Raw genomic sequence first — 14,116 nt, 5'->3', positions numbered from 1 at the left:
ATATAATAAACGATCTACTATTAATTGTCAGTAGCTCAACTTTATAGATCACACATAATTTATCGTTCAACTCTTACTAAACTATACACGCTTTTGTAGGGCCACATACTTAGGACCCAGTCATATTGAAATATTTGAAAAAGTGATATATTGCATTCAGTTTGTCAAATAAGTTAAAACTACATAGTTCTACAATGGATAACTTCACCTTATACTGAAAATAACGCAAGCGCCTTTTGAAAAAACATTTTTGTTAATAAAATCTCGCAATTAATTCGCTAGTTTCAATCCAGGTAAAAAATTGTGATCTCAACTTTTATGTTTTACCCGGATTGAAATTAATTGAAAGTAACCAAGGTTTTGTTGAATGTGATTTCACATTTTTGTCAAATTAGAATGTGATTTTTCTAAAAGGCGCTTAAACGTGGTTTACATAAGACTACGATAACAGGGGTAACACTCGGGAACTAGTATTTTGTCTGTCGCGCATGCGTAAGTTTGTACAGTTTCGGGAAACATCAATGGTCTAATCAAAGAGCAGGTTTAATGATGGCAACTATACCCTAGCTCATGACTAGCGATGACGGGAATGGAAACTTGGCGAATTGGGAAAGTGGTCCAATTGAACCGGAAGGGTTCGTCCCTTCCTCGTATCTATCTATCCATAACTTCGAACGACACTACGTTACGTCTACTTTCGACACAGTCACACAAGAAGATTGCAAATCCTCAGTAGGTACGACGCAGGAGCCAGGACTAACGGAACGACTAGCATGACTGTGTCTATGTATAGTTAATCAGGCGTTTACTCCACGCTCTGACAACGATGCCGCACGAATAGTAATAGCGCCGTGCATTCAACATTCTGTTTGACATTCGTTATTAGGTAATGATGTGGCTATATTCGTCGTCTGATAGCAAAGTAAGCAAATGTAATAACTAGGTATAGGTACATCGTATTCGCGTAAGAGATTTATTGATTGCAGTTAAAATTCTGCTTTGACAAGCTTTTATTAAGCGCTGATACCGGTATAATTATAGGTGGCCTACGATAAACATTCCATAGGTTTTCGTTCCTTGGAAAGTAGGTCCTCTGAAATGTACCGGTCAGTATGGTTACAGTCAGGTAGCAGGCAATTACACGCTTTAAGAAAAGTGGCTAAGGAAAACGTAGCTCCTCGTTAGAGGGCCCAAGGCTGACGTGTTTGATAATCCAACGGATTAATTGCACCGCACTGTCGCCCACCTTGTACTGAATACTGCATCGAGACTACTCTTATAAGGGGCTGAGGAAGGAAGTCGGAATTACCACTATGTATCGATTGAAAGGTCTGCGTAGAAGGCAGACATGTACGAAGGTTAAGAAAATACTTCTTAGTTTCAGAACTAAAATACCTACAACACGGTTTTAACTTTGGATATAAAATAACTTTCTACAATTACTAACAAGATTAAACTTTATTATAAGACTAGTAAATGAATAGTTTCTCAACCATATTGTTTTCATAAACAATACTAGACTTTTGGAGTGAAAACAATACCTTTCAGGTGTTAGTGAAACTATGCCAATCATTATTTTCAAATGATGCTAATGTAGCTATTACATAATCTGTGTAAGAATCTCTTCATATAGTGCAATCTGTCCGAATGTCCCGGATATGAACTGTGGAGAGACAGATAGGTCAGTGTCGCAGCGATGGACCGCGGGGCGACAGGAGGCGGGGGGGGTTGCATGTGTTGATAGTCGGGCGATCGTGGCCATGACCCGCCGCCCTCCGCCGCCCCCGCCGCGCACGCGTGCTGCACCATTGACACAAGGAGGCAGTCGACACACACCAGTGTTTATGTTATTCTTGGATATGCACTGGGAAAGGTAATGAAGATTGCGGGTATACAACAGCTGCTCCAGAGTTGCATGTCATTGTACTATTTCCGAAGATAATTTATGTCCTGGGTTGCGGTTGTATGTATGAAGGCAGACTATTTTATTTTATTTTATGATTTAGAACTTTAAATAGCATAGGATTAGATAAGATTGAAGTATCAGCTATATACTAGGTTTTAGGGTAAGTCAAGGGTGAATCACAAATTGAAACGCAGTTTTATTGGAAGTTATCAAGTCGTATGAGCTCTTGGTAATTACACGATGGAAGCTAATAAAGTAATCCATTCTACAGCAGCTCAGCGTGAAAGTATTGTTACAGTGTTAAGCAGTGTTATAAGATTCAAAAGTAGGTATTTGACGAAAACAATGAGGGGCCTCGACGACTGAAGATAATCATGTATTCTTGAATGTAACTTAGAAATCCTGAATTCAATTCCTTAAGGATTTTCTCCACACTTTTCGACTCTGCGCAATATCCGACATAACTCTCCTATAAGCGTTAAGATCATCACACCATCTTTCTTTTTGAGTTTAGGAATGAACGGGAGGCCTTTGCCCAGCAGTGGGGTCAAGTAGGCTAGATAAGATAAGATAAAGGTCTTAGAAGAACAAGTACTGACAGTATCAGGCAATAGACATAGATCTATCTCGCAACCCCCAAAGCTGATGCTCTTAATACATCATTCTCGATAACAATTGACAGAGCTGATAGGTCACGGGAGAGTACGATAAGTGTCAATCATAATCAGAGCTTCCTCCAAGGACTTGCAGTCAGTTTCCTTCTAAAATTTAGTTCTTAGTATCTCAGGTGAATTCTAAATAATGAACGCCGATAAGACTAAATTTGATGAAATATTTTAGTACCTCAGTCGGGTATATAGAAATGATCGAATACCTACCGATGATAAGAGAAAATGTTAACTTATTCCTTTATTCATATTATCCATTTTGCACCTACATTATAATACATTTCTGAATATTATTAACAGAATTAGTCAATTTGAAAACAGTTCTTTATTAGAGTAGATGAAGGTAATAAATCGTAAAAGCAGTGACTATTGTTTCCTTTCAAACATTAGTCACCTTTCAATAATATTCACTATGAGATCGTTATCTTGCAAGCCGCAAAATATTGTATTACGTGGTTTCGGTCAACCTGTGAGTGAATCACCTTCTGGTTAGCGGTTTGTAATTCTACAAAAATAAGTACATGTATTGTGTTCCCAGAAAAATGCAACAGACATGAAATGCTAAGATTTGAAATGTTGTTGGAGAGACGCTTTCCCACGAGACTACCTAAACATAAAGTCTAACATTAAAAGCTCAGTCATGATTAAACTGATTAGCGGGATTAGAATGAAATAAAAATAATTTCAATAATAAACATTAGTGATAACACTACCTACTTTATTGTACAACACCTTTACTTCAGAAGTAGGTTACTTTACTACGCGAGTGGCAAGTAACAAAATAATGGCACAATGTAGAGAAGGTGGTTGCATGCGAAATAATCAAATACCCCTACTTAAGGTACGTCTGCAGATCGTGATCCTAATGCTCTAATCACTAGACGACTGACGCTGTCAATTAACAACAGCCATTCATATAAAACACTAGCTTTTCCCTTGCGACTCTTGAATCTTATGTATGTATGTTGGTGTGATGTTCGAGTGTAGTATGCAATATTTAAACACGGTATACTTTCGAAATGGTATCAATTAAAAGTTTCTCATATTATAACTACACACGACGTACATTGACCAAATTGGAGATGTGCTTAGAAAAGTTTCAGTACGATCTGCTCTAAATCGGCATGCGTGTATGAAAATATTGATGAATGTGGAGGAAGCAAGAGAAGTGTGTCAGGATCGAAGCAAGTTTACCCCGTTTAATGCGTGTCATACTATAATGATATGATGGACGTAGTTATGAGGTTCTTAACTAAACTGAAGTTGTTATACAGGGTGTTAGTGACGTCGTAACGAAAACTTTGAGGGATGATTGAGACCATGATTCTGAGATGATATGAAGTGGAATGTTCCGTCGCAAAAGTATGGAACAGAAAATAATAAAAAGAAAAACAAAAATTTTCATGAATTTTCCGACTGAAAATTCCACTTGATATTAACTCAGAATCATGGTCTGAATCATCCCCCTTAGTATTCGTAACGGTGTCACTAACACCCATACCTACTTGTATGGGTACAGTATGTACTTGTGCGGGGTGTAAGTGACATCGTAACGAATACTGAGGGGGATGAAACAGCTGATTATTCTGAGTTAATATCAAGTGGAATTTTTCATCGCAAAAGTATAGAATTGAAAATAATTTTAAAACACTAAAAAAAAAATCATGAATTTTGCGACGGGAAATTCCACTTGATATCAACTCAGAATCATGGTCTGAATCATCCCCCTCAGTATTCGTTACGATGTCACTAACACCCTGTATATTACAGTAAGTAGATACGTAACATACGATTAGACAATGATAAGCAGACTTAATATATCATTAGACGACTGCCTGGTGGATCGTACGTGTTTTGTATTTACACGAATACTCGTATTAGATTACGAGGAAAATAATAGCTGCATCAATATTGGACATGTAAATGTATGTTTCTTTATAAAAACAGACATTACATTGCACTCTATGGAAATGAAACGTGGACTATGACACAGAGAGACAGAGAGAGGTTGGAAGCGTTTGAGATGTGGTGTTGGCGAACGATGGAGGGTAAAAGCTAGAACTCTTCGACGCTACAGGCGTGATGCTGTTTGTTTATGTATGTTTAGATGTAGGGTAAAGTCGTTACGAACTCGCGACTGTTATGATGTCCTCCAAAGAAATGTATAACGTGTTCGGGTTCGTTGTTTATTTAATTATTTCATTATTATTAGATTAAATAACTCAGACGGAATAAAGTCGTGAAATTGCGTCACGACACTCACAACTTTATTATTTTTAATTTGATCCTGACCGTTAATTTCTTTAGTTTCTACTTTTGATTTCTTCTTTTTCGAACTTCGAACGGGAACGTTATCCCGCCTTTTTTAAAGTGATAATTTTATTCGGTTGCAGTAATCTGTTATGAAGATTTGGAGAGTTTGACAACTTATGAAAATATAACATTATTCAAGAGAAATATATCAATGTTGAATTGTTTTATAGCGACGAGCACCTCCCCAACAGAGAGCAGTAATCTTATCACAAACGTTACATTGAACTGTGTTTACTTGTACTATTTCAAACACATCCACACTTTTCTATACTCAGTAAACATAAATTATACTTAAGTTTATCTTTTTACTCGTATTGCGTTTTAAAGTTATAGGGAATATAAAGGTGAACGCGCAACTAGACGCGCCGCAAGTGACAGACGCGCCGAAATCGCATTTTGTGGCAATATGCGGGTCGTGCGGATAGGTACAGTCATGAGCAATATAATGTACCCACTTTAGAACTCTGTCGCACTAACATATTTGACATTTAGTGAGACTTACAATTCAATTTGTCGAAAAAGTTAATGTGACATGTTACCAAAATGTGTACATATTAATGTTCGTGACCGATACTTCGATTTCATACAAAGATTTATAAATTGACTTCGACCCTTGCGGCTCCTGAGGCGCATCTATTTGCGCGTTCACCTTAAGTAGCCCTTGTTGTCTTACATTATACTTCATGTCAAGTGGAAGGCCTTTAGTTAGGAAAATATAGTGCGCTGGATATAATTGATAAGGCTGCCTTGAAGCGCGGACTTTGACCGACTATTTCTGAAGACAACGAACACGTGCAGTTTTTCTACGTCTTTTTATACTGCCGCAAGCTGACATGATAAATATACAACAAATATTATGTGCGCTGTTTAGTTTTTTATTATATAGTCAAACATTGGCATAGATTATACCAGTTACTGCTAAACTAAAATATACTTAGAAAGCATTCGGATTGGCCTTTACCTGTCTATGGATTTTTGTAGCCAACAACAACAAAATAACATTTATCCAATAGAACTATCTATTATGGTATGGTATATATGGTATGGTTTTGCAGGGCATTGATAATTGTATTTTTAGTATTAAGATTTAATAAAAAAAAATAAAAAAAATAAAAAAAATAAAAAAAAAAATATCTATTATACTACCCACTCCGCTCCCAAAGGGATTACGAGTTTCTTCATTTTTGATGTCGGTTAAAAATATGTAAATAGTCAAAACCATTACCAGGACAACGTAGGTAACGAGTGCTGTACCTACGAATGAACGACGCCGGCCGGCGACAGGTGAAAGTGTGCAATACTACGAGCAGTTTCGCTTTGTTGCGCGTGCGCATCGCGATCGTTGCAACAGCAACGTCTGCACTTCTATGCATATTATAATTCCAAGCTCATATTTTGTAAGAATATTGTTAAAAACATGTGGATTAGTTTGAATTTGTTTAAGTAAATGAAGCCTAAGATCTAGTACTTTAATTATATCTAGTCTAGCCTGTTAGACCACCCGCCTACAAGTGCTACTAATGTGTGAAGGCCGCCAACTTCCAGCTACGTTAGGTCGGGTTTAAAAAAATAAGGCTATCCGAATTAAATGTTTTTTTTTTTACTACTAATCTATTATTCATAAATGCAATACATGAGCCGCATAATTTGATTTTTTTAATATGTGCATAATGTTTAAACGGCGTATAATCGAAATTATATCATTTACTGTAGCTATTTTTTATTAACGCTAAGCACAATCAGCTAACATAAGCACACGACTATAACCCAACCCAATGATATAGTCAGAGGTACAGCCATCGCAAGATGATCCAAGTACCCACACCTCCACCGAGCTTTCTGTTAAACCAACGTGATAGGTGGAGAGCTGTATTGCCGTCTATAATGGTCGAACTGTGTTGGTTAGAATTAATAACTCATTGGTGCCAGTCCGGTATAGGACTTCGAACCGGCGAACCCATTTGAGAAGCAAGTCGGTGTACCACAGGACCATAATGGCCCCAATTCCTGCAGACACCTCCTAATTTTATTTTAAGTTACACCCGTCATTTTCTTATCCACCGAAAAGGAAAGGGACGGATGATTGTCAACAACTTAATTTTAAAACGAATGAATGACCCGGGCGAATAAAATAGGCATCTCGCTGGTATGCAATCTGTTTGACGTGCTGTCTATTTAACTCTGTCGGGTTATTGGAAGATGTTAAATTTTTAGACGGTTGTTTTGGATTTCTGCTTAAAATTGACGTGTGTTCCATAAATTTTATGCCTATCGATTACCCGTCCCTTTCTTTTTCAGCGGATAAGAAAATGACAGGTATAACTTAAAATAAAATTAGATGGGGTCTGCAGGAATTAGCACCAATGACTATCTAAACTATACTAGAAAGATGAAAAAGCTTTCATTGTTAAATTAAAACTCACAAAGCTAATATCTAGTAGCCACGTCGTCCTCACTCAGTCTGTAATCACCAATTACCATTAATAAGATGGTGGCATAAGAAGCTGATTCCAATAACAAGTTGGTTATCTATCGAAGGTCACCGATAAGGTAGGTACCTACTGCTAATAAGGTGTTGGAAAATTACTTTAAAAAAAAAATAAAAAAATAAAAATCATTTATTTCGGGTGTTTTCCCATAGCAATTGCATTACGCCTTGGAAAATGCTTTCGGATTACTTTGTATGGGCAAGGTCTTTACTTATAAGCTGCCAAACTCCAATCAGTTTCTTGCAAAGTATTAAATTAACTGGTTGCACTTAAAACCTCCTGGTTACATGTCGTTTCTGTGATAGACCAAAAACACCTACAAAAACAGAAATTTTATAATTATGTCAATTTATGGTTCATAATTTCACCACTGTTTACAAATAATTCGCTGGGCTCAGTGACTGAACTTTTGCTCTTTGATTGTACATATCCGTTATACAGGTAGGTACTTCTGCAAGGTTGCTTGATAACCCAGTTCATAGAAAACACCTGTAGTCATGTGTCTGTGATGACAAGGGCACGTGACGATGCCCCACAATAATATTGACATTACATAACAGTATACCTTCCACAGTTAGTCCCTACATCGTATATTAATAACAGAACTAGGTAATAATGGACAATCTTTTTAATTGCACCTACTTCAAATCGTCGCTAACTGACGAATCTGAAATTTTGGCGAAACAGATTTGCACCTTTTGCTATTGTCAATAAGACACAAACTATTTTAGCAAAAATTTCAGATACGTCAGTTTGCAGTCATCCACGAAATTATAGCTTGTTATCTTCAAATTGGGATATTAGCATTAAATTAAATAGAAGGGTTTGCATTTGTGAGTGTCATGATTTTAGTATGTTTCTATTATTTCCCTAGCAGTATCGATGAGTTTGAGTTGATTGATGAGTGATGAGTTACGAGTTTGATGCCAAAAAGATCAGTAACCAACATAGGCTCTCTATCATAGGGTAAGATGATCCCTGCTTCGGAAGGCACGTTAAGCCGTTGGTCCCAGTTACTACTTACTGATTTAAGTGTGTAGTCGTTACATGAGCCATGTTAGGGGTCTTTGGCGGCTTAGTAGTAATAAACCCTGGTAGGTATTTCACCTCACAACGCACACGATAAGAAGAAATAGGCTTTCTATAAAATGTATTTAATAAGCTATGCTAAAATTAGTGAAAATACGTACTACGTATACTAATAACAAATACCTACATCTGATTATGAAATTGTAAAATATTTTTCCTTGAAAGATAGTATTTTCACAACGATCAGATTAATTCATTTTATAATAATTTTTTTTTCAACCGCACAGAATCAACATTTTCACAATATCTATCAAATCTCAAATATCAATGCACATTTCAATGCAACGCTATTAATTAACTTGTTACATAACTCACCTATCAAATCCCATGTTGACTCTTCGCAACACAAATCACGAAGTAATAATCCTCTAGGCGCTGCGAGCCAGACTAAGTCACATATTTACAAGATTAACTATATAAATCGCGGTTATCGCATATCAGTGTCCTGAACGATACCGGCTATCAGTCATGATAGGTTATCACGGCGATTAGTGCCGCGCCGGACACCAATACGGAATAACTTGCCTAATGATATAAACAAGTCGCTATATCCGGTGACTTTACTTGTTGTATTGGGCCTTTGGCGGCTCAACTCCCTCATTCAGCGCTTATCGCTATCGACCCACTAGGGTCGATTAATTCTTTCAAATATTTTTCCTCTCAGACGACGTCCTGAGCCGAGGTTCGCGCCCAACTGGGCACCCTCAGGCCTGTTGTCTTAAACGTTGTACCGGGTGAGAGCCTTCAGCGCTCCCCATTTGTCCGGCCAAGTAGTTAATGCCATCTGCGGCAAATCTACAATAAGTCACGTCAAAAAAAAATATTCCACCTCACGATAAGAAGACTTGTTGCATTCATTTGTTATACATACATTAAATAACGCCAGTTTCCCTTTGGGGTAGGCAGAGACCACGGAATTCCACTTACTACGATCCTGATACAACACTTTCACTTCGTCCACCTTCATCAGTCTTCATGCATGCTCGCCGGTTTAGAGTACTCTTAACCTGGCGCTTCTTTAAAACATCCTAGATATGATCGCGGTAGTACACCTAGGCCTTCTTGATCCAACTCTACGACTTCCACCCGCATCATGAATCTTTTTCGCAAGTCTACTTTCACCCAATCTCTATACAAGTTCGAACCACCTAAACATCCCTTTCTCAGTTCTCGTCACATATCACACATTTTTTATTAATTTCTTATATGTGTAATTGTACGTAAATAGAGAATAGTTATTTGTATGTAGCTTAGGAAGGATAGTTCGGAACGGAAAAGCGCAAAGCCGTGCTTCAACTTCTGAAGTGAGCTTCTGTTTATGAACACAAGGAGGAAAATATCAGGTAAGTCAATTTTACAGTAAACAATTTAATTTAATTCAACTATGTACTCCAACTGTGTGCGGTACAGGACGGGAGGCGCAAGTCACAGGGACTATGACCTGGAACCTGATAGAGGACAGCAGTAACTGTCAGTATTATTCAGAGGCGGATGAGACCTAATACGACTTTAAAATAGACTACTCTGGGCGCTATCCCACTCGCGTCAGACAGAGTACTGCGGGGCGGAAGGCAAGAGGGTAACCACTGCCCTATTTTTTTTCGTAAAAAGTAGCATGTAGAGGAATGCTACACCGACAAGAGCGTGGCTCTTAAATTAGCGATGATATACTACAAAACACTAAGACTTGAATAACAAGGGTTCACTTCATACCTCACACAATGAGATGATAACATCTGTACGTGGTGACAAATAACGATTTAAATACACACACGGAAATCATACGATGCTCCACTGAGATTACCATTATCATTTTATCATAAGAATAAAGTTTCATACACAACTATGCGAATACACTGTCATTGTCCGATAAATTTGAAGGCAAATGCATTCGATTGCAAATAAAAATTCTGCGCGATTTACGTGAAGCAGAAGCCTATTATTTAAATGTATAATTTAATTTTCATTAAGGAATGGAGTTCCATAGTCTCCGATTACCCCGGTGGGAAATAGGCGTGAGTTTATATATCTATGTATGTGTCAGTTTTCAGTATTAGATGAGCCTGGATATTTCATTAGATACTGAGAATAGCGCTTGACCTGGATAACATAATCTACACAATAATACGGGAAAATAGGAATCACAATACCAAGAAATCCAATAAGGAGCAAGATGTATCGTAAGTACACAATATTATATGTGCTTCTGGGGATAGTACCTAATATTGTCTTATCAACAGACAAAATATAAAATAATTATTTTGTTGAAACCATTGATAAGTTATGTAGATTAAATATAAAATCGTCTTTATCTTGTTGCTAGCAAAACAAAAAGTCATTTATCAAACTGGTTTCAACGGTGTTTCCAAAATCAAACCACACCTTGATCTTTGGACACCCTCACACTGTACAAGTAGGTTCCTCGTCATGGTATTTCATAAACAACACTAAAATGATGACAGTAAGCTTGATTGTTTTATAATAATACATCGCGTGAGGAAACTTCGTAATACTGTAAATTACGTTTTGAAATACATAATAGTTACAAATTTGACATCGTTTTGCAACGTATAAGATAGAGTTACTGCTCACTCGCATTGTGCTAATGCTAAAATTGCAAACGACTTGATTCATAATTCGGAATACCGGACTTACCAATAAAAATAATGTTTAAATATGATAGATAACGCATGGTATCAGCATTAGTAATAAATAGTATATTCTGATAAGTCCATGTATATTTGTCCCTCCTTGATCTTTACTCGATACCTACACGTGACACGGTCATGCATCACGCCATGTTATCGCTATTTGTAATCCATTATGTTTCGTAAATAAATCAAAACATGCATGAAATAAAAATGATTATAATTATTTTATGAATAGGTACAATAATAATCGATCGATCCGGTTTGATTTCACTGTTATCGTTCAAAGGTTAATTTTATTTTTGAATTAATTAATTTATCCATTAAAAGTAACGTCAATTTATTTCAATAAATCTTCGTAACTTTAATCATTTGACATTAATTATTTTAGAAGACGACACGGCAATACGGCCACGTTTGTCCTCTAGGTACAGGATCTTAATAAAACACATCCGTAATGGAAATCCATTAGCAAACTTGCTTAGCAAAGTAATACAACCTTCGTTAGAAGTATATACGTTTTCCTGTAAACAATCTTGTTTGTTTGTGGAAAATTAAAAACGAAATCGTGTCAAAATGTGAATGGGTACTTTATAAGTACCTATAACGTCATAAGGACAGTCATTGCAAGTTTTAGATTAATATTACATAATATAAACAGCCTATACATAATATATTATTATGCTCCATTGCTGGCAACATAAAAAGATCGAAATATTTTGCACTTCAGACCCTTGCATTAGTCTTCCATTTTTAAAACGATATTTCTAACATTTAATGTCGCCTTTTAAAATTTTAATTTAGTACAAATCACAAAGGCCATTGACCTGTTGATTTATTTTGAATAACATCGACATCTAGAGACGTGACTATTTATTTATCACGGTTGGCTGGTAGACCGTGCACACCATGGCCCTCGGAATTTAAGCTTACTTATCATCTACTGTAGTAAATAAGTGTTACGACTAGGTTTAGAACTGACACAGTGTTGTAAGTAAAGACTACACATTGTGTGATCATGATATTCATGATGAGCGAGAATCTTGCAATTATTCTTCCTTTTCCAAGTCTTTTCTTAAGTGACATTATTTATTACTAAGATGTCTAAAACTAGAAACTTCTATAGTCTCAAGACTGCCTTCTGGCCGAGCAAAAGCGCACTATCTTGAGCCTTGAAAATAGCACATAATTACATACATAGGTAAAATCACGCCTATTTCTCACTATTGGGGTAAGCAAAGACTATGGAACTCCATCTACTTCGATCCTGACACACTTGCTTCCTGCATATTCATCAATCGTTTCATACACACGCGCCGGTTCAGAGTAGATCGTACTAAACCTTCTTAAGGACATCTCCAATTTGGTCAATGTACGTTCTTCTAGATCAAGATAGTATGATTAATTTTAAGTCTACTATACATCTTACTAAAATGTAGACACATTTAGCGTAATCTATGTTAGCGTCGATAGTAATTAATTATGGTCACTAATGGCAACACTGTCCTATCTCGGCGGCAGACATTGTCCTTGACCGATAGTAAGCAAACTCAGACAGATTGCCCAGATCCCCGGAGAAAGCTCAGATACATCTTACTGTGTAAATAATTACTGGGGGGTTAAAATGGCCACATTGAAGCACTGGCAAACGACCTCCGTGGTCCAGTGGTTGAGCGTTGGGCTCACGATCCGGAGGTTCTGGGTTCGATTCCCGGTGGGGACATATCACAAAAAAAAAATACTTTGTGGTCCATAGTTTGGTTAGGACATTACAGGCTGATCACCTGCTTGTCCGAAAGTAAGATGATCCGTGCTTCGGAAGGCACGTTAAGCCGTTGGTCCCGGTTACTACTTACTGATGTAAGAAAGTAGTCGTTACATGAGCCATGTCAGGGGCCTTTGGCGGCTCAATAGTAACCCTGACACCAGGGTTGACGAGGTTGATACTCCACCTCCCAAACCCACACGATAGAAGAAGATTGAAGCATTTGTTTGCATTGCGCACTTACTTTTACATGCGCAAATGTCAATATACAATATTGCTTTCTTAGATGAATTGCTTCGATGTGGGCATTTTAACCTCACTGGTCTAATTAGGTCACTGTGGTGCTGTGGTACACCGGCTTGCTTCTCAATCGGGTATCGTCGGTTCGAACCCCGGTACCGGACTTGCAACAATCATCATCATTGGCCTTATACGTCTGTTTCAGACGATTTATGACGTCATTGCCACAAAGAAATGCACTTTCTTTCATGGCTGTGCAAGCCAATCCTAGAGCGGCAAACTCTACCGCACACTCTGCAGGAGAAGTCTCCAACGACAACAACAATGAGTTATTAGTATTACTTTATTTTAAATGCCGTTTTCGCTAACACGTCGGTTAGACCATTATAGACGGCGATACGGCTCACCACCTGTCACGTTGGTGTAACAGAAACCTCGGTGAGGCGTGGGTACTTAGTTCGTCTTCTTATGGATGTACCTCTAACTGTTTCAATAGCTATGTAAATAATAATTATAAGCAGTCAACAGTAACTGTTTTCTTATGATCTAATGGTAACTCTTTCACTGGTTATAGCCATCGCGAGTTGATTTATCAGAAACGAACATTACACTTGATTAAAGAGTTTAAGATGTGTTTAGGAGCAATCATTGCGATGAGTGATGTGTTTAGGAACTTAATAGGGTCTTAAGAGATTATTAACTCTTTTAAGATATGTCATTCATTATTACATCTACACAGGTATTGGAGTTAGAAAACTAACGACTATGATAGCCATACTAACGGTCATCAATAACATAACATCATTTCACGTCTATTTCCCAATTGGGGTAGTCAGAGGCACATCCATCACAAGACGAAGTAAGTACCCACGCCTCACCGAGCTTTCTGTAAGGCCATCGTGATAGGTGGTGAACCGTATAGCCGTCTATAATGCTCCAGCCAACTGTGTTAGTGAAAACTGCACTTAAGATAAATTGATAACTCATTAGTGCAAGTC

General features: G+C 37.4%; 1 protein-coding gene across 5 annotated transcripts in view; it reads right to left on the bottom strand.

Annotated features, from left to right (window-relative positions):
- The window catches only part of LOC126368762 (long-chain-fatty-acid--CoA ligase 4), a 61,516-nt gene that overhangs the window by 13,493 nt on the left and 33,907 nt on the right, over positions 1-14,116 (bottom strand). The window contains exon 1 of one of the 5 annotated variants that reach the window (XM_050013277.1): positions 8,781-8,893. The exons of the other annotated variants lie outside the window; for them this stretch is intronic. Coding sequence (XP_049869234.1) covers positions 8,781-8,794 — 14 coding nt within the window. The 5' untranslated portion in view covers positions 8,795-8,893. Of the gene's footprint in view, positions 1-8,780; positions 8,894-14,116 lie in introns of those variants that run through there. 5 annotated transcript variants of the gene reach the window in all.

The sequence above is a fragment of the Pectinophora gossypiella genome, chromosome 1 (genome assembly GCF_024362695.1).
Source record: "Pectinophora gossypiella chromosome 1, ilPecGoss1.1, whole genome shotgun sequence".
Classification (NCBI taxonomy): Eukaryota; Metazoa; Arthropoda; class Insecta; order Lepidoptera; family Gelechiidae; genus Pectinophora; species Pectinophora gossypiella.
The sequence above is the reverse complement of the archived record's forward strand: the minus strand, read 5'-3'. Positions and strand labels throughout refer to the sequence as shown.